Source organism: Ammospiza caudacuta, chromosome 1 (assembly GCF_027887145.1).
Source record: "Ammospiza caudacuta isolate bAmmCau1 chromosome 1, bAmmCau1.pri, whole genome shotgun sequence".
In the NCBI taxonomy this organism is placed as follows: domain Eukaryota; kingdom Metazoa; phylum Chordata; class Aves; order Passeriformes; family Passerellidae; genus Ammospiza; species Ammospiza caudacuta.
In genome coordinates this window covers 104,378,838-104,400,534 of record NC_080593.1, presented here as the reverse complement: position 1 = coordinate 104,400,534, position 21,697 = coordinate 104,378,838, and the positions used below count along the sequence as shown (strand labels likewise).

General features: G+C 38.3%; 1 protein-coding gene across 1 annotated transcript in view; it reads right to left on the bottom strand.

Annotated features, from left to right (window-relative positions):
- LAMA1 (laminin subunit alpha 1) overlaps positions 1-21,697 on the bottom strand; it is a 79,511-nt gene that overhangs the window by 49,337 nt on the left and 8,477 nt on the right. The window contains exons 4-16 of the mRNA XM_058805348.1: positions 17,140-17,319; positions 14,385-14,474; positions 13,811-13,928; positions 12,569-12,747; positions 10,997-11,102; positions 10,337-10,497; positions 7,345-7,485; positions 6,233-6,406; positions 4,563-4,664; positions 3,636-3,847; positions 2,374-2,485; positions 1,350-1,460; positions 467-594 (exon numbers count right to left, since the gene is read on the bottom strand). Of these exons, the coding sequence (XP_058661331.1) occupies positions 467-594; positions 1,350-1,460; positions 2,374-2,485; positions 3,636-3,847; positions 4,563-4,664; positions 6,233-6,406; positions 7,345-7,485; positions 10,337-10,497; positions 10,997-11,102; positions 12,569-12,747; positions 13,811-13,928; positions 14,385-14,474; positions 17,140-17,319 (1,814 nt within the window). The remainder of the gene's footprint in view (positions 1-466; positions 595-1,349; positions 1,461-2,373; positions 2,486-3,635; positions 3,848-4,562; positions 4,665-6,232; positions 6,407-7,344; positions 7,486-10,336; positions 10,498-10,996; positions 11,103-12,568; positions 12,748-13,810; positions 13,929-14,384; positions 14,475-17,139; positions 17,320-21,697) is intronic.

The window sequence follows — 21,697 nt, the reverse complement described above, 5'->3', positions numbered from 1 at the left end:
TCAATGCTTTTAACATTACAATGTGTCAAAATAATAAACATATAATTTTAAAGAACTCTTGGGTTTTTTGTACTTTAAAAGCAAGATTTTAAAACTTCCTAAAAACTAGGCTCTCATTCTAGCAAAGTAGTATATTGCTGTACTGAGTTCCTTTTGTTCAGATACAACACTTCTGTCCTTCTACTGTTTTCTGAAAAAACAAGGAAGATACCCATGATGCAAAGTTCAAGGATAGGTTGAATTATTACTTTCATCCACCATGCCAAATCATACCAGTTCACTCAGCCTGTCTTAGCCTAGTCTATATAGACTGCCTCGAAAAATAATGCTTCTATGAGATATACGCAAACAAAGATGAAGAAAAAAAATTCCTTTTCTTTCTCCTTCAGATGTCAGGATATTTTTCTTTTTCTCACTTTCTGTTTTTGCTGAAGATCCAAAAGACAGTCTTGCATAAGGAGCTTACTTGTTTGCAGCAGAACTCAGAGGACATGCACAGGGCCGGCAGTCCTCAGATGTTCCTTGGGATGGATTTCCATAGAAGCCAGGCAAGCACTGATCACAGAAAGGTCCTGTTGTGTTGTGTTGACAAGCCTGTGAGACATGGAAAAAATCTTTTTGTATTTTCTCTTGATGGCTTTTCGGCCCCTGAGGGACTTCTACACCAGTCTGCATGCAGCATGACATCCAAGGAAGCCATTCTTCAAGCCATGAAGAACTGCCTAGAACTCTGAAAATAAGTGATTTTTTTTTCTGAGTTATGACAATCCTGATCGGTTTTTCCTACATTTTAGAATATACTTTATGAAACCAGCCACATTACTTATACACATACTTAAATGTATTTCACATATTGCACACATTTGCAGTAACAAACTTATATAGTTTTTACTGGTGTTTAGCCATTTTACTCCAGTAACCTTTAATTTTCAGAACAGATCTGAGAGATAAATTTTCTCTTCACAAGGTAATGTGCAATTTCCACTGTTGTTAGTCATGGAAGATGCACATATATCTGAAAACAGATATTCACCGCTTAAATTGATTCTTTTCAGGAACCTGCAGCAAGCAAAATCAAGATTTTTATCAGCCAGTATATGATGACATTTTTGTATTAGTTCTGACTATGCCCCACTTGAAATGATAAACTGAAACAAATTGTTTATTGGAAAACACAATAATGGAGTCTTGAAACATACTCTGAACTAAACAATGAAAACCAACAAAAATAAACACTTGGTACCCACAGCTTGAAATTATGCTCACTGTAAACTTGTCTCCCACAGTCAAAATGCTCTCTTAACTCCCAAATAGATGCTTAAAACACAGAACTTTGCAGGATGACTTACAAAGCAAACACCGTGAATGTCACACTCAGTTGCATGCCCATTGCACTTGCAGGGCTGACAAATGCCCCCAAAGAGTATTCCATCCACACGGTAGTACCCAGGCAGACAGGACTGAAAAGGAATGAAGGGAGAAAAAGCAGTAGCATTATGTGTGCTGAAAATACACATCAAAACTTTTTCAGAGAGTGCACTTCCGACCACCCACCATCCAACCCTTTCACACTGTGGTAACTGAACGCTCTTTCAACCCTGTTGATGTCTCTGTAGCTCTTTTCAAGTGGTTGTTTTTTACTTGCACTGGATAAAGGGGATAAGAATTAGCTCCATAAAACTTTGATTCATCCCTTTGTTCCCTGGAGGCATGAAAGTTAACTTTTGTGTGGTTTAATATGTGAAATTCCTTTTATTATTATGGGACAATACAAAAGATATTCTACCACCTCTGCAGAATCATTAACAATGCTACAGCACAATTTCAGTATTGTCATACTGAAATTATTTGTCAAAATAATTCCTGCTATTCTGCAATAGGACTGTGCCTCTCTAAATCTTCTATTTAGAGATACACAAGACACCACCTTGCACAATGCATTTCACCCTTGTGGGCTCTTCCAAAAGCTAGCGTTCCTCCCTGCTAAGGTTCCTCATTGCCTCCATAAACTTAATGGCACGTAATAGGAATAAACTGAACATGATCCAGCTCCAGAAAAGGTGCTATTAATGAGTAAGGTAAGCTCAAAATTGCTTCACAGAGCTTTAACAGCTGCTCCCTCTGAAAGACTGTTATTCTGAAGCACATAATCATATTTTAGTGCCATGAAAAAGAATTCAAGCAATAAGTTTAAAATCCTGTTTAGAGTAGCTGAAAGAAAAGACCTTCGGGATTGCATAAAGTATAGTAGGCAGCAATTCACCACAGAACATACACTTTAATGGCAGTTTAACTAAAGGCAGCCTGCCTTTAAACCTAGATCCTTTACAATAGCAGATAATTTTGCATACACAAAACACTGTAAGAAGTTACCTCGCAGGATAATCCTGTGTAACCCTGAGGACATTCACAGAATTCCACATCTGGAGCTGAAGAGAGATCTATAACATTTGCACTTGCAGTATCCAGGGTCACAGAGTCCAGCCTAGGGTTAAGCAGGAAAATATCACAACATTTGTTTCCCCAGACTTGATCTTCAGCAGGACAGTTTCCTTCTGGGGAGGTAACTCTACTGAGCACTGCTCCCTGGCAGGGACAACTGAGGAACAGGCACAGATCTCTTTTCCAAGAAGTCTGTGATCATATTCTTATCACAGCATTTCCAGATGTCTCCTGTTATCATTATTGTTACTGGAAGAGACAACCTCCTCAGCCACAGGAGGTTGTCTTACACATTTTTGTAAGAAATCTTTACAAATATCCCATAAAGACAAACACTATCCCTAAATGAACATACATTTCACCAGAGTGGTGTGGGTGCACAAAGCAAATTTGGTATCAATTCCTATGTTATTGACACAAAATGCTACCAAATGACAGAATATTCACAGAATATTTTGAGTTGAAAGGGACCATCAAAATCCAGCTCTTAAATAAATGGCTCATATGGGGATTTGAATCCATAACTTTAGTGTTTTTAGTACCATGCTCTAATTAGGGAATGAGGAAGAAAGGTTGTCAGTGAGTGTAAGGAAATTAAGTAAATGATGAAGCTGATTCCCTTGAGAGCAATACAACTTTATTCCTGTATCTTGGAGAAGAGGTGAAACGAAGATCTCTAAGGTCTCACACAGATAGTACCAATGCTGCTTTGAGACTGTAGAATGATCAGCTAATCCATTGCAGCCTAATTTTCCTATTAAGAACTCCTTTAGAGATGAGTCTCAGTAATATCCACAAACAAGCATCAAAAGAAATTACAATCAATATCTTTATTGATAGTTTTTCAATAGTCAGTGATGGATTAACTTGCCACATACCCAAATAAGCATACTGTAGGGAGTTCTGGAGGCATTTCCCCCTAAAAAGGAGCCATTGTAATAAGGCTTTTATGCACTACTACTTTAAAGCACAAGACAACATTGCTATCAGATATCTTTAAAATCAAATGTCCCTTACCACACACTCTATATGACTTGGGGACAAAAACTGGTCTTAAGAAAATTCAATAAACAACATTTTTTCTAGAAACTATTAATATAAAACTTCAGGAATACTGCCACTAAGAATCATGATTCATATACAGAAAAATAATAGAAGTATATACATTAACTTGAATATTTTACCTCACTTACCTGTACACAGCTTTTTTGGCAATGTTGTAGTTGGCTCTGATCAAAAGATGGGTCACATTTGCCAGAACAGTCATCAGCATTTCTCGGTCTATTGCCTTTTTTGTATTAAACTCTATGAAATTGTCTGCTACAAGTCTCACTGAATTAGAATACTCCTCATATGGCTGTAATGACAAGCCTGCTGCTCTTGTACTCAGAATCTGCCCGTTACCCTGAAATTGAAGGACAAGAGAAAATATTTTCCTTATTCACATGAAAATTTTATTAAGCAGTAACATTTAGTGTCAAATACACATCCATGTAACACAGAGAAGAGGCAATCAAAATAAATTCCTTGCATTAGGAAAAAGTAAGTAAAAGGTCAACATTTTCTGTGGCTTCAGGACCACAATCCCATTCTCTCTCGGTTCAGAGACTTCAGAATTCTTTTTAAAAGAATTTAAAAGAATAAACTAAATTGCAAAAATCGAATACCTCTATAAAACAGAATTTCCTTTTTCCTTTGTTCTATTGCTAAGTACATATAAAAAATTATGGTTTTGGAGATGCCTGGATTCATTATAGAGCCTTACTTTTTAACTGCAATATAAATCTAGAAAAGTAAGCAATCAGCAAGAACACTCACCTCTTTCATAGGCATAAGTCTTTCCAGCTTATTGCAGTTTATTTTGTAAACACAGCTTTGTACATTTGGTAATAAGCAACTCACCCATATACACACAGATTAAATTCTAGGTATTTAACATTTAAAATGAGTATGGTATGGATTAGATAATCAGAGAAATGAGTAGTAATAAAATTTTGATAGTGACATTTAGGGACTTGAAACTGGCAAAACTACTAGTATAGGAATATTATTTTATTTTTTAAGCCCTTCATAGATTCTTAATAACATCTGAAGAGTAACAAGCTGAAAAAAAACCCCACCTGAATGATGACATCCACACTAGACACTATATCACTGTCCACACTTTCCATTGGAATGTCGTAAGATACTGTATACTTTAAGTCTCCACTAAAAGCTGTGAGCTGAAATAACAAAAAGCAAAGTCTTAACAACAGACAACCTCCACCTCCAGCTAACACAAATTACATGGGTCAGTACAATGTCCAAATTATAAGACAATTGTGGGATTACAAACACCACTTCGCAGAAAAAGTTTAACATGCCATGAGTGTCAGCACGGGGACAAGAGCCGGCTTGTTGCTGTGCAGGTGGTGAGAGCTAGCTCAAGGCTCTACAGGTGATTGAGATAAGTGCCCTCATTCAGTGAAACACTAACAGGACGCTGATCAGACAGCTGAGGTGTACACTATCATCCTAGCCAAGGGGCACAGCATGTGGGAGTTTTTCACATTCCATGCACCACTTTTCAGGGTCCTTAGCCCCACATCTGCTGCTGACTACTACAAAGTAAGTTAACAAACAGTTAGATCTATATTAAATGAATAAGAAATCAGAATTTGAGTGAGTGTAGTCCTGTGCAAAATCTACTCCTTAATGTTACACTTCTTACACTTGTTTTCATTTATTGTGTCACTATACTAATAATAAACACAGCTGCACAGGCAGAGAGAGTGGACTGAAAATAATTACAGGTAAGGCTGCAAGGATCTCCTCTGCTCACCACTGGTGACGCCACAGCTGGAGCTCTGACTCCAGTTCTGGGCCCCCCAGTGCTAGAGAGAGGTGGACATACTGGAAAGAGTCCAGCAAAGGGCCACTAAATGATCAAGAGCCTGAAGTATCTTTCATACGAGGAAAGACCAAGAGTAGCAGGACTGCCCCACCTACAAAGGGCTCAGAGAGATCTTATCTATATATACAAACTCCTTAAGAGAGGGTGCAAAGAAGATGGAGCTTGGCTCTTTTCAGTGGCGCACAGTGCCAGGGAAAGAGGCAATGACCACAACCTGAAATACAGGAGGTTCCTGCTGAACATCAGGAAACATTTATTGTGAAGGTGCCCAAGCAGTGGCACAGGTTGCTCAGAGAGGTTGTGGAGATGCCATCGTTGGAGATACTCAGAAGCAGCTCTTTGATTATGGTACTGGTTAATCTGTTCTAGGTGTCCTTGCTTGAGTACAGAGTTTGAGCAAGATGACCCCCCAGAGGTCCCTTCCAACCTCAAATATTCTATGATTCTGCGGCAAAAACCAGGAGACCCAGAGCTTTAGCTAGTAAACAAGGAAAAAATTAAACACTAGTTATTTGAAAACAGAAGATGGATAAGAAGCAGGCAAGAGATTTTAATGGTTCCATCTGTTCCACTATGACGGGATATTAGGGTATAAGTTTTGGGATAGGAATCAAGTGCATGGGCAATGTGAGCATCTAAATCAGTAAAGGTCAAGAGATATTATATTGTGTCAAGGATAGGAAGGAAAGGAAGTGAAGAGATGAATGAACTCAAAGTGCAAAAAGAGAGTACTGGGAATGTCTGCACAGGAACATCCTCATTTAAAAAGCAGAGATACAGTGAGAAGTTTGGTAATACTGAATGCAAGCTTTAATGTGCCAGATTTAATTTCAGAAACTATATATTTAGAACAATAGAACCTATGAAGGAGTTTTGACTTCTTAGCTGAGTACTTACTTTATTTCCTAGATATGCCTCAGGTGCTGACCAGTAATAAGTATTTTTCAGTACTTTCACAGCCTCAGTGTTGTTAATGCTTATTTGATGGGGTCCATCAAATTGGCTTCGCTGAGGCTGCACACTCCTTGCCTTGTACAGATCAGTAACAAGCCATCCAGTCATGTCTGAAATCTGCAAAAATAGTAATACTAACGAAAGTCAGGCACTTGTGTCACTGAGAAAGCATTCACCTCTTCCAAGATATTCATTCAAACTGATGGATGTAGAGCACTTCCATTAGCCAAGTTGACACCAACACATGCAAATATGCCACTTCAGACTAGGATGGTCTCCACCTCTCTATTCAATAGGAACAAAAATATAACGAGTGTGATTTTCATCCTTCCAACAAAATTAACATTACACCTATGCAGCTCCCTGAGACTGAAACACAGAATTTCAAAGGCTTCAAGGCCAACTGTCCCCATTTATAGACAGGGCTGAGCTGGAGGAAAGCAAAAACTACAGCCCCAGAAGATGGACCAAGATGAGAGAACTTTGTTCTTCTCACAGAGAGAGTTTTATTCAATCATCTTAGAATTTCAGTCAATTTGATATGTTTTCCTCCCTTTTTGTTGCACACAAAACAGGAGATCAAAGTGTAGCTAGCTGTGCAAAGACGCATAAGGAAAAATCCTTATGGGTGGAAAAGAGTGGCCCCAAAGCCCCATAACTCAAGAACTGTCTAATCAGAAAACAGTGATATTTATAAACACTGTTTGCTAAGAAACAATATTGGCCATATTGCCAAGCAAACAGGTTTGGATTTATCCCTTCAGCATGAAAAAAAACTTTAACAGTCAGAAAAAAATTCATTTTTCCAATGCATTATGGCAGTCTTCACTACTCAATGCTTCTGATATGACTGCAAGCCAGCAGGGCCAAAGACTGCACTGGGATGAGTTGCTGACTACCTCAGAGCTGCCCAATGATACTGGAAATCCATTCCTCTGTAAGGAGACACACACCAGAATTTGAAGCTAACTTGGGCACACGTCAAAGAGAAATATAGTACATTTTGCAGCTACTTGAAGCAAGAATATTAGGTCATGGACATAACATTTACATACCTGACTGATGGGCCATGTAAGACTGCCACAGACATCAGAAACACCAAAGCAAAAACACTCTGTGCAGCCCTGAGGATTTCTTTCTTGCAAATTGTAGAATCCTGGTTTACAGAGATCACAGTTTTCACCTTCTACATTTTCCTGTCAAAGGCATATAACATTTGGTTCACATCAGCATTATTATTATGGTAACAAATACCATGGATTAGGTGGGATTTAGTCATAACAGCATTCAGAAGGTTGTAAAAGAAAACACATTTCAGCACAGCAGGATTATTGAATAAGACTCAGAGCTTTAAAACTGAAACTGATTGGAAAAATTCATCAGAATCTGCCAGTTCATCAAAATCTAAACAAGGCCCAGCAAGGGTTCTATTGTAGTAAAATTTCAACACACAGGCAGGGTTTGAAAAGCTTCTGCCAGCTTGCCAGTCTACTTCTCTTGTAGCTTGACTTTGTAGATTGCTCTGGAGAAAGATCTCACTTTTCTGAATGCAGATTACCTTTCATATATCTTACCAGACAGAATCCAGAAAGTTCACCTTTAAGGCCAGGCTCTAGGAGCCACCACAGCCAGAATAGTTTCTCAGCCATCTCTTAATATTTATGCTGTGATGCCCACTACTGCTGCCACCTCTTCCTGGAACAGCACCACACTATGATAGCTGGCAACTCTTCCACCCAATACACTCTGGCTAAGGTCCAGAAACTCCTGCTCCAGAAGTAGAGATGCTGCACTCCTTTAGCTCCTTTCATTCGTATTCTGCCATGCAAATTGGGTAGTTCAGAGCATACAGCTACAAACATCTTTCAATGCAGAATTTATAGGGAAAAAAAAATCCGAAACAGTGCACCCAGTATTCTGTTCTCATAAAATTTGTGCAGCAAATACATGACTATTTCTTTAAAAAAGTTTAGACAATTGCTGCTGACAAACAAACCAGCAGAGAAAATGTTTGATAAATACCCACAAAGCTGTGTAAATAGCAGACCTCCACGGCCATTTTCACACACTAAGATACAGAACATTTCCTACTGCCAGGGACAAGATTCTTATAATGTCCTAGCTTTGTATAGGACAAGACCTGAACACCACTCTCCAATCTCAACCTTTGCTTTCAATTATGAGAAAACTCCACTACAAAGGCAAAAAGAACTTTATAGAACACCTCACAAAGTTCCCTGATACATATAGTTAGGACACTAAGAGTGCAAGCATCCTATGAAGAACAACTATCTTACTGTTTTGAAGATGCCTATACAAGCTCTGCATTGCCATGTGAAATGCAAAGCCTGTGGACCAAAACCTGATTCCAGAAGCAGGTACCAGGGTACCTTCACTTCAGTCACAAGAATCACTCCAGATTGCAGACTTATATCAGATCTGGTCCTATGGAGCTTATTTCAGGCTTACCAGAGAGAAATCTGAGACTTCCAACTGTCTTTCCTGCTGGAACAGTGTTTGGCATGTCAAGATTACATAAAACCTCTCTACACAGTCAGATTATGTCTTTTTGTGAGCAAAGTGCAACCTGCATTTGCAAAGCATATTAAAAACTTAGGATCTCCAGTTCTGATGCAAAGGTTGAGGATGGCTCCTTCTATTTGCTCATATGCAAACTTGGGAAAAATCTCAGGCAAAGTGCCCCCTGAGATAATGAGAAGTTAAAATCATGAATTTTTACAGGAATACTATTTGTATGCTCTTTTCAGCTTTTTTATTTCTCAGTCTTCAGAATGCATTTGGATCAAACATTTCACTGTCTAACATTATCAGACAGAAATTATTTATTTCTTAATGAAAAATAAAAATCTTACCCAATGACTAGAACTCAAGAGCTGTGTTCCAGGAAAGATCAAATATCACAAAATGCACTATATAAAAGAAGAATAGAGTCTGCAAAGACTTAGGAATCCTGTTTCCTTCATTTGATATTTGGAGCGCACAACTTTTCTCCTTTCATCTCCGTAGGTGGTCCACTGGCTGGTGATGCTCTCTGTGATCTGGCCTAAAAATTCTGTACACCAGTCTCATGCCCACAGCAGCACTGAAAAGGGGCAGTTTCTAGTCCAGTTTATAAAAAAAAATTCACTAGTTAGCTGCATTGGCTGATATAGTGCTACCCTGACTCAAAATCAGGCACTTCTCCCCTTTTGCACATTTAAATTGGCAATTTGAGCCATTTTGTTTTTCCACAGTGTTGTTATTTATATAGGTTCGATTTTTTTGGATCATATAAATTTTGCAGAAGGACTGAATTTTCAGAAGAATTGTCAAACATACTATGTTATCTTTGGCTCCTGTTTGCTATCATATTTGGCAACAAATACATAAACTGCTCCAATGTTTGGTTTAGAAAATTGAGTAACTTCTTTAAATATTAACACAGTTTTTTAATAAAATTCAATGGAATCTACAGCTGCAAGAAATTTTAAGAGGTTTGGATATTTACCAAAAAATAAAATGCTGCAAAACTGCTCTCTTTTTAAACATTTTTATGGTTTATATTTTGTAATTGAATAATTAAACCATATTTCATACATATGTCTAGTGCAAGTGTTCCAATAGTTCTTTCCAAATGCCTGCTGTTTCTTTACACAAAGCAGATGTTTTAAACACAGCATTTGTTTACAAGCAATCAGTGGCTTTGAAGAGAAATATCAGCTCATTCCTAAAACCAAACCTAGCTAGGCATTCTCACTCTATATGACTGCCTCACACACGTACAGGTTTTATTTCATTTTAACATCAGTCTGGCCAATTATTATAGAAAATGTTGTATCAGTAACATACAGAACTATGCAACATAAATTACCATATTTTTCAGTACAGAGAATGATTAGTAGTTTTGAGTTCTAGGCTGTCAGGTGTACACCAGGTTACATCTTATAAAGGAAGTGATGTTCCCATTACTCAAGTAATTTCACTATTAAAAAGGAGTTAATAAACCAGAGATTCCATGTTGAACAAAAGTGGAAGTTTAGTACTCACTTTGCAAAGACAAGGCTCCGTGCATGGATCTTCATTGATGCTCCCAGCCAGGCTGCAGTTACAACGCAGGCAGTTCGGGTAGCCCCGATACCCAAACGCACAGCGATCACATTTCTCTCCTGCATAACCTTCCCTGCACTGACATTGGCCTGGCCAAGTGCCTTGAGTAGCAAAAGTAGAGGGGGGGGAAAAAAGAAAAATCAGAGCAGGCAATAGGCTGGATTCAAGATGTGTCAGAGGGTACAAAAAACTTAGCATTCCTTTTTTACTACACTCCATGCCATATTCCGCAGATACTTGGTACAAGATCAGTCTCACCATCTATTTTTCACATTTAAAGAATCAAATGCACAGAAATTGCAGCAAAATGAATTTTGTTACAGCTGTAACAGCATTCAAAAACAACAGTGTTAGATCACAACACCTCACATTGTTTTAAACAGTAGGAGCCCACAATCCCCACAGAACATGTTCAGGGACCTGACATATCTTAAAATCATGAAATTATGTTATGCCTCAGCCTCACCTTCTCAAAGATTTACCAGTGTTTTGAAGTGGTATCTAAAAGGCAGCCACTCAAAGGTAGATAGTACTCCCTCAACTTCAATGACCTCCAGCCAGACTGGAAGTTCAGGGAAAAGGCACTTGCTGTTTCCTTACCACGCTGGGAGTCAGAATGGTGCTCATCTTTAACACAGACAGAACTCAGAGAGCCAAAGGGGTCGCAGTCACAGGGATAGCAGGGGTGATCCTCATAGGGAGAAACCTGTAAAATAAAAGTTCACTGCCAAATTCTCAAATTATTAACTGGAAACAGTAAAGTTACATCTGTTTCCTGTCTTCAATCACCAAAGCTAAAATGAATAAAGACTGGAAAAAGATAATATGGGGCAATAGATAAAGAGACTAGTCTAACTTTAGCAAGCAGAAGGATCAGGGGATTGCAGTCTACAAAAAGCTTAAATGTGGGAACAAAGGTTGATCTTCAATAGCACAAAGACATAGTAACTGCTAATGGCTGGAAGCTGAAGTCTGACACATTCAGCATAAATAGACTTTTTTTTTAAGTAACAGCAATTAACCGCTGTGAAGGTTTGCCAAAAGATATGGAAATGTTTAAGACAAGAGTGGATGCTTTTTGCAAAGACATTCTGGTTCAAAGAGGAAGGAAATTAAAGAAATCCTTGGCTCTGTGTTCAATGGAAGGACAGTTTATTTATTAATAAAGACTCATTCTGCCTTCATGATCTATAAATCTTTTAAATATAAGGCAGTGAAAATCATATGGCAATATTTTATTTTTTTGCAGGAAAACTGTCCTTTGAGGTGCTTCAGCTCTAAAGCAAACCAGTAATGACCTCACATTTAATGGCTATGAGTTGATCAAAGATCTTTCTTCAATGCTTTTCACAGCAGCTCTGAGACACAATTTGCTTCTTTGGATGAGCTGTACCTGCTGTATACCCATACTCCTATGGACTCACCCTTGCCCTCTGCACCAATTTATGCCAGATTTTTAAAGTATTTTTTCAAAATATGTGTGAACCTTCCAGAGCAAGACCATGTGAAGTAGAAACTTAGTTCAGAATGTCTCATTATACAGAGACCTCTAACACTGCAGTTATATGCAATGCTAAGTTACTTAGGTTCATATGTTTAACTCTGTCAGCCACATCTTAACAAATGTTTTGTAGAGTTTATGCCCTTTTTCCAAAGAGTGACACTGGAAAGTACACTCAGAGAACAAGTTCTGCAACAATCATATCAAGAAGAGCATTTGTTGCAACCTCTTACGAGCCAAAGATTTTAATCTTTGAGCCAGGTCCTTTTTAACGCTGGTTGAAATGGGCTGATAGAGGATGGTACACAACTTTGGAGGCAGTGAAACTTTAATACTTTGGACCTTCTCAGAGCTTTACCCACAGGAGAAATCGATTTCCTATCAGAATATGTACATTTCCATACTAGGATATCAAATGTAATTTTCACTTATAATTTTCTTCTCCAACATCTTGATTTGCCCTCCTACACAACTGGACAAGCATTTTGTTTTTTTCTGAAAGTTTTGGCGTTAAGTCATTTACCAAAAAAAAAAAAAAAAAAAACCTCTATAGTTCTTAGCTATTCTGCAACTAATAAATAAACCAGTATATTAATCACAATCAGCTGAAACAGGCATGATACCATGTTATAATTCACCAAAACATTAGAATGGTATTTTCTAAATCTTACTTTGTGTGGTCTAAAATATCCATCAGCACACATTTCACAGTTGATCCCAGTAGTATGTTGAGTACAGTTTAAACACACACCACCTCCTATAAACTGGCCATGAATATCCATGCTCCTTTTCTGATCTGCAATACTCTGGTTGTAATAGCAATCTTCTGCTTTGTTATGACAGTTACATTCTGAGAAGGAACGGAAAAGAAATCAATTTTTTTATTTTCTTATTCACACTGTGTAACATTTCCTGGAATACTGACATTTTTCAGTTTAAACTGTAAGTAGAAGGGCCCATGAATTGACCTCAAAAGTATGCTTTCCCCCTTTAAAATGCCATGTGCTTCATCAGATATAATACACTATATTTCTTAGCAAGTAAGCAAATTTCAAAACCACTGTTATCATTTTAACAGCACTGTTTTTAGTAGTATTCTGTATATCCTGCTAAAACAACCTTGTCAGCACTGTTGTCAACAGTGATGTGTGCAATTAGCAATAACTGTCCCTCTTCTGTGCTTTGCATTACAGATGAAAAGCTGCCCAATTCTTCTCTTATTTGTATTAGACACAAAATCTGAGAAGTCAAAGAAGTACTTAAGTATAAATTTTATTAAGTTTAAAGAGTGGTATTATGACTTGTGCAAGGATTTCAACTAAAAACATTTCTTTTCCATCTGGAACTTTAAATTTTATCAAATAGGTTCTTAATTGTCTGCAGTTTGTGCTATGCATTAGTAATGTGAAGTGAGAAAATGCACCAACTAGCCCTAGGAACACATTCAGCCCTACTGGCACAGCCTAAGTCAATCCATCAGACAATCTGAAGTATAATTGCCAATAAGAAGTATCTTTCAAAACATTTGCTATGAGAACAAAGTTCTTCATCTGACAAAATTTACGACCAATTGATGAAATCTGCACTTCAAGTAGCTAACAAAATGATTGATGCAAATCTGCTAGTTTCTACGGGAGTACAACAAATCCCCAAGTCCCTTTGAAAAAGAGATTCTGGGAGCTATACTACATGACAACTCCACTAGCCAAGGAGTTACACTGAAGAGACTATTGAAAACCACCTGAACATTTATGATTAGAAGTAGGTTCTCTACCTCTGACCAATCCCATGAAGACAGTTCATATTTCTGGGGAATTAGTAACATACTAAAATTACAGATCTGTATGAAAGCAACCTCAAACAAGAGAACAGTAGGGCTTCATGAAACTACCTAAATGCCTATGCCTACTTACTCTCGCATTTGTTCCCAGCAGAAAGGGTCCCTGGTCTCCATGGTTTCTGGTGGTAACCTGGACAGCACTTGTTACAGCTCTCTCCACATGTGTTGTGTTCACACTGGCACTGCAATTTCTAAGAATAAAAAAAAATGCACTTTCTTGAAATATTCTTTAATGGACAATTTAATCAATTTTGCCAAAAGTCTGCTCGGTATCAGGCTTACTCCAAAAAATGGCATGACCCACAAATACCCACAAGTGGCACTGAACTGCTGTACCATGGTACATCAACTACTAGGAAATAGCCTTTCCAGAAAAAGACTGGCAAATCTCCTGTGCTGCAAGACAGACTATGTCTTGTGCCCCTCTAATTGTTTTACTTCAATGCCAAAGAACAGTTAACTTCAAGAAAGATACACTACAAAACCCAGATATGCTTCCTCTGAAAAAAAAAAGAAAAATATAGCAAATAATTTGTATGCTTCATAAGATCTATTTTAGCTCCCTCTTTCTCATTCTCCTTAGGAATTTTTTGTTGTTATTTTAATTGGAAAAGTTGTTTTGCAAAAATAATGAGTTTAAAGAATACCTTTGTGATTTCATCCAAAGGGCAGCTTCGAGCATGGCCATAACAAATACACATGCCACCAACAGAGATATCCTTTATTGAATAGTAGTACTACAAAAAAACAAAGGTGAGAAAGGTATGAATAAAAGACATTTACATCTATTTACATTTCCCTGCCCTACTCTGCAAAATGAAATGCCAGCATCCAACTGCTCTGTGTAAATAAAAGAAATACTTGAAACTATTTGCCATTTGGGAAAACCTTCCATTTTTGCAGGTTTTATTCTTCCCATGTTTTTCCCTATTGGTATGAAAAATGAACTGACTTTTAACTTTTAAGTATGTATGTAAAATTCCTCAGCTTTGAGAAAGACCACCAAATGTGATCTCAACTGAAATGTACTTGCAAAAAAAAAAAAAAAAAAACTTAATCTTCCATTTTACAAGAAGCCATAAAGCATAAAAAATTGCTGTATTTTAGAGTCAGTCTGGGGACTAAGAGAATTCTTCCTTAAAATGGGAACTATCCCTCCCTCAAAACCACTTTGCACACTCATTTCCAGACCAGCTCTTTGCAACTACTGTGTAGCCAGGGAAATATTCTATCCAAACTCTAAGCTTAAAAATTGCAGATACAGCAGAACACTCTCCATTAATATTGCCAGGTGGTGAGCAGAAACAACATACATAAGGAAAGGATTTAATTTTCAAGGCAAAGAGGAGGCAGGAAATGACCATCTGGGTTCAGTTACAGCTGCAGTATCAACATGGTTGGCCTGTTTGTATCCTGGGAAGTTTGTACTACAGGGGAATGAAAAAGAAACTCTTTTTGAGGATACTTCTAAGGGAAGAGTTCAATGCTCTCAGACCTAGCATCCCTAATGTCAGCTGGTTCAGGAAGAGAGGTAGCCCTGGGTGGTCAGACATGCTGACTCCTGGACTGTTATTTCTTTGAAGACTCTTGGAGTTGGAGCAAACCATCTTCTTTGATTTCATACTTATTTTTTTATGGTCTTAAATTTCTTATGTTCACTGTTTTGGGAGGATTTTTAATGTTATCGGCTTGAACTACAAAATCATTCAGGGACTTACCATGAACAGTAAGTCTTAAACTACAAAGAAGGAGGTTCAGGCTGAGAAAGGAAGAGGACAAAAGCAGAATTTAATTTCTCACTGCATTCCCTACTACATGTCCTTTGTCTTATTTTCTGCCAGTGTATGGCTCACAGCAGCTGTGCGCAGCTTGGAGTTGAATGAGCAACCAGTAATAATCAAATGCTACAGACAGAAATAAATAAAAAGAACACAGAAATAAAGGTGCTGTTGAACACTCAGAATCTGGATTGGCCATTTTTCAATACTACGTACAGGAAACTAAACATAATTGGTATCAACAACTATAGCAAAATCTTCAAAGCCAATAAAAACAGCATCCAAAAAGCTGGAAGTTGTTGTTGCAGCTGGTTGCACAACAAAGTGAGACTCAAGGTGAAACATCAGGATTTGGGAAACCTGGCCAATATGTGCAGTTCTTCATGTAAAACTGGACTAAGCAGTGCTAGGTGGAGAAGTACTAAGCCCTGGATTGCACAACTGTGTATGTTACAAAACCAGTGGCAGTGCTTGGCCTCCAAATTCTTGTTTCCCAGCTGTATGTTTGTATTCCTCCATGTCAAACTTTTCTTTCTGGGGTGTATGTCCTGATATGCCAATACTATCAATAGATCTAAATATCAACCAGCTTGGTCTGTGGGAACATCTCACCTCTCAGGCTGTGCAATTCCCTATTGACAAGTAAGGCACAGCTGGAGCAGCTGTCCAATACTCTGCTCTTGCAGTCTCCATGCTAACATTGACAGAAAATGCAAACCATCCAGATTTTACACTGTACAATGCTGCAGTTGAAAGGACACCTTGAAAGCACCCATTAATCCCTGACCAAATCCAAGTTGCTTCCTCCCTTCTGTGCTCAGCTATCCAAGCAGCACAAGGACTGCCTGTATCAGAGAAGTCACAAACTGCAAGAATCCTGTTACTACACAAGGAAGAGTTGCCTGCAAATGTTTTTCAAGAAAAGGACCTACAAAGGAAGGGAAGGAGGAAACACTTTTTATGTTCTGTCCTCATCAGAAACTACTTTCACAGGAAAACTTGAAGCTTCTGAAGTGTTAACCTATGAATCGTGGGCAAATTAAGATGGTCAAAATGGCAATATACAAAACAGAAATCCTTTTCCAGCTGAAAAACTGTTGAGACTTCCAATTTATGTGAGAACCTGAAGAAGTCAGCCCAAGTGCTTGGGGCTCAGTTTCCACAGTTTCTGCAGCAAACCTGGAAATCAATTAATGCTCTCGGAATTCTATACAAACATTTTACATTAATTTATGAACTCTAAAACAATTGATTATAACAGCCTTAAAAAATTAAGAAAACTCTTATAATACATGAAAATTCACAATAGCAACCTCAAAGGGCATCTCCATCAGCCAAACCACATTTTGTATTTTGACGATAAAGCATTATAAACACCGCTTCTAGCACAAATCATTCACGCAAACAAATAAATTAAAACAAAAACTATCTTGAAAAGCTTTTTCTAAAAGCTGTTTGTGACAAGATATTGTTGTTAATGGTGTCAAAGGCAAGATAAGAATTATTTAAAATCTACTAATGCCACTCTGAATGACATGGATTAAATATTTCTCCTTCTCAAACAGGTCAGAATAGACTCTCCCATCAAGCTATCCTGAATACCATTTATGAATAAGCAGCTTACCCTTCTGGTAACAATGGGGTCTAGCTCCTTAGGATCGTTATGGCTGAGAGTCATGAGGTCAGCATTCAGAGTTCTAATACGCTGCAGTCGCAGGCGAATGTATCGTGCAGAAGTAAATTCCAACAGCTTCTGTGAGGGGTCATCAGCACTAGGCCTACCATTGATCAGTGAGGTGTGAATCTGGAAAGAAAGGCTGACTTAGTCACAAACACTGTGATTCACTTACCACAATAAACATTAGTCTGAGAATCAAAACCACAGAACTTATCTTGTTTCCCAACAACTCAGGATGGTGACATGTTTGACTACCCAGAGTTCTTTTTATTTCCCCATTGTCTGTCTGCAGGTAAAATTCCTGCTGCCTAAGTCACACTGTTCTGAAACCACCATTATCAGTGGTTTCATAGTCCCAAATCTCCTGGGCTTTTGTGGAGATAAAATAAGGAGAAAAACCAAGGTGCAGTATCAAGGTGAGTCTCTAGGTTCTGCAGTCTTCCTTCCTCTCCCTCATTGAAATAGAATACGTAACTCTGGCCATAAGCTCAATTTTGTCCTTACAGATTTCTTCTCTGCAAATAGAAAGATCTTATTACAAAACATAATCTGGTCCACATTCTCAATCTGGGGTCATTAATCCTACTCTTAGCAGTGACAGGGCTGCACAAACAGCAAGAAGTACTCAGTGATAAGACAATGTATTGGGAAGGCCAACACAGATGACAACTGAAAGCAAGTTGTCAAAACAAACCCACTCATTTGACCTGCATTTTACTTGCACAATTCCAGTTGGCCCCACTAAGATGACTTTTGGTATGAAACTGCACAGCTTCTTCTGGCAACAGCCCCTTTCTTCTTTCCAGAGCTACTTAGGAACATACAAGGATATAGTCCCCTATGACCACACAGTCCCTGCTCCATTTTATGTAAAAAAAACAGAAAAACAAGATCCTACCCTACAGACAATGAACAAGTGTTCAACAGTTCACCTGGTGTCCATAACAAACAAAGGGTCAAGTTTTGGGCTTGTCAGATCCATTTCAGAGTGTATGATATATTCTCATTTATGAGGAGTAATTTTGTCTCATAAACTGCTCTTGAATTTATAGTTTCAACTTTGTCCAGTACTGTCAAATTGTTCCCCTAAAAATATTCCTACATGTTATAGATTTTTATTATTTTTATTATTTTTATTATTTAAAAAAAAATCTTAATTATCTAATGGATAATTAAGATAGGGGCTCCCTAGGGAGTAATTGTGTTATTTAAAAGACATATAAACAGACTTAGAGATCTGTAATAGAGGTCACATTCCCAAAATTATAATTTTGACATTTATTGATTAGCACCATTCCTTCTTAATATTCTAACATAGCATGTTCAAAGATTTCTATTTTTCTGATACCCCATCAATTTTTCAACCGCAGAATAACAGTTATGAAAACCAAAATGTTTCCCAGGTCTCATCCTGCAAATTTGCACCACCCGATATAATATTCAGCTCTCATAGAAATACAGAGAATTCTTCTAGTCCATTTACTTTGCTAAAGCAGGATTTATTGGAGTTTTTTTAGATGTTTGACCAACCCATTTTCAAAGACCTCTGTTGGTGCTGACTTTACAACCTTCCAAGGCAATGTACTTCAGAGGCCTTTCCAGTTTTATTGTTAGAAATGTTCCTAATCTCTAAACCATGTTTTTCCTTGTTGCAATTTCAGAACTCTTCTTGGATCCTGTCACAGACATACAGAAATGTTTTTCCTCTTTGTATCCATGTTTTATGCAATGAAGACTGAACATGCCCACCACATCTCAGTCTGTTTTCTTCAGGCAAATTGGTTGTGACATATTAATTCACAAGTCGGGTTTTCTGCTGGGAATTACAAGGCAGAAATTGTTGGTCAAATATTCAAATATCACTGTTCTCCTTTTACTGAAAAGAATTTACACATATATACTCAACTATAGACAAGCATAACTTCAGCATGGCGCACCACATCCTAGTTTCATCTACTTTTCAGTACAGACATAGCATTTGCTGAGCTTGCTGCAATCTTTTGATTTTCTCAGCAAAGACAACAGGACCCAACCATGGCACTAGAATTTATAACACATTGTGTTTGCTTTTTATCACTTAGACACCAGACATTTAAAGATCCAAAAATGCCTGTCCCAACCAATTGGCCATGTGTCACATGCCACTTCATTCTACACTGTCTTTCCTGCCTAATATATAGTCTCATTACTCAAAAGTAGTGCCTTCAAGTGATGAAATATAAATTATGACTCACTTTTTTACTCTCAAGTTTAAAGCTTGAACAGTAGAAATTCTACTGTCTAGAAATTCTATGAATAGAAGTTCTGTAACAATACACTTAAATCTTTATAGAGACTGTAGAAGAATCTTAACAAGCAGAAAAAGGGAGAAACAGAAAGGACACTGACTAAGATACTAAAGAAGAAATGCCATGATTCTCCTTGTACATTGCTACATTTGTCTAATATATTGCTTATATAAGCTTATGCACACTGATATTTCTATGTTATGTATTTTTGGCTTACCTGTCGTTCATAATTCAAGACCATTTTCAAATAACTACAGCTGAAGCCTTACAATTCATCATGAGTCATAAAGTGACTGTGTAAATTGCCAAAAGCAGAGCTTCAAGCAGGATAAATCAGGTAAACAACAGAACTTACAGCCAAGCAGCTATATCTCTTCAAACCTGAGAAAAATCTAGCAGCCAAACTGGCAAAATGTCACATTTGGCAAAATAAAGGATGTTATTAATGGCATCCATATTTAGATATGTGGTCTCTTTACCCTAACAGTTATTTCACATCAAGACATTCCAAGCTGATGGCAGAAAACTGAGATGCTAGCAAATGCTGGATACAAGGCAGGCATTTACAGAGATCAGCTGATTTGCAGGGCCATTCTTAAGTGCAACAGACTGGCTAGAACAAATTACAAAGCTCTAAATACATATATTTTCCATGGAGTTTCAAGATTCACTAACGTAGATTGTGAAATATTCTGTGCAGGCAAAGTTCCTCTCTGACAGACAATTCAGTTACAAGGGAGCAGCCTGTCCTTTGTGAATGACAGCTTTTATGTATGTGCCTTTATCTGCTGGAGGGCAGGAAGGCTCCCCAGAGGGATCCGGACTGGCTGGACTGCTGGGCTGAGGCCAATTGGATGAAGTTCAACAAGGTCAAGTGCTGAGTCCTGCTCTTGGGTCACAACAACCCCAGGCAGTGCTACAGGCTGGGGCAGAGTCACTGGAAGGCTGCCCAGCAGAAAAGCTGCCCAGCTGCGGTCAACCAGCACTGTCAACCCTGGCAGTGCTGGTTGACAGCAGCTGAATCTGAACCAGCTGTGCCCAGGTAGCCAGGAAGGCCAATGGCCTGCTGGCCTGTGTCAGCAGCAGTGTGGCCAGCAGGAGCAGAGCAGTGATTGTCCCCCTGTACTCAGCACTGGTGAGGCCGCACCTCAAATCCTGTGCTCACTTCTGGGCCCCTCAGTTCAGGAGGGACATTGAGGGGCTGGAGTGTGTCCAGAGAAGGGCAGCAGAGCTGGTGAAGGGTCTGGAGCACAAGGACAAGGAGGAGCAGCTGAGGAAGCTGGGGGTGTTCAGCCTGGAGAAAAGGAGGCTCAGGGGTGACCTTATCACTCCCTAACCTGACAGGAGGCTGTAGCCAAATGGGGATTGGCCTCTTTTCTCAGGCATCAAGTGATAAAAGAGGAAATAGCCTCAAATTGTGCAAGGGAGTTTTAGATGGGAAACTAGGAAAGTTTTCTGCATAAAAAGGATTGTCAAGCATTGGAGAAGGCTGCCCAGGGAAGTGATGGAGTCACTATCCCTGGAGGGACATGAAGATATGAAGATGTGCCACTTTAAGATGGTTTAGGGGTGAAGTTGGCAATGCTGAACTCATATAGTAGGACTCAATGGGCTCAATGACCTTAGTCCTTATTAGTAGGAGTAACAGTTAGATTCAATGACCTTAAAAGTCTTTTCCAATCTAAAAGATTCTGAGGTTCTTCATAGAAGACAGAAATTTAATTCTTCCAATTTTTTGTGTTATGTTTTTCCATCACCACACTCAGAAAAAAACCCCAGTGTTTTGATAGTGTAGCCCAATTAATTATATGTACCGTCAGGAAAAAAAGAATGAGGAAAAAAAAGTCATTAAATTGAATTTCTGGTATCCCAGGAGCCTACTAAATGTACATTACAAGCAGCACTGTTCCTATACAGTCAACCTCCTATACAGTCAATAAGGGTTTTCTGGTTCATTGTATGGAGAAACAGGTTTAGGTTTCTTTGTTTCATCTGATCTGTCAGTTTTATTTTGATTTTATATTGATCACATGCTCACAACATTGCAATAAACACTGAATTAAAGTAAGTGTGATTTTACTGAATTTCACTGTTTTTTTTTTCTTGCTGTTAGTTTTAATTTTATGTGAATGTCTACACACAGTCCAATCCTTTTTTTAACCAAGAAATAAAAACATATTGATTTCTATGAAGCTAGGAGTTACTAGCACCCTCCA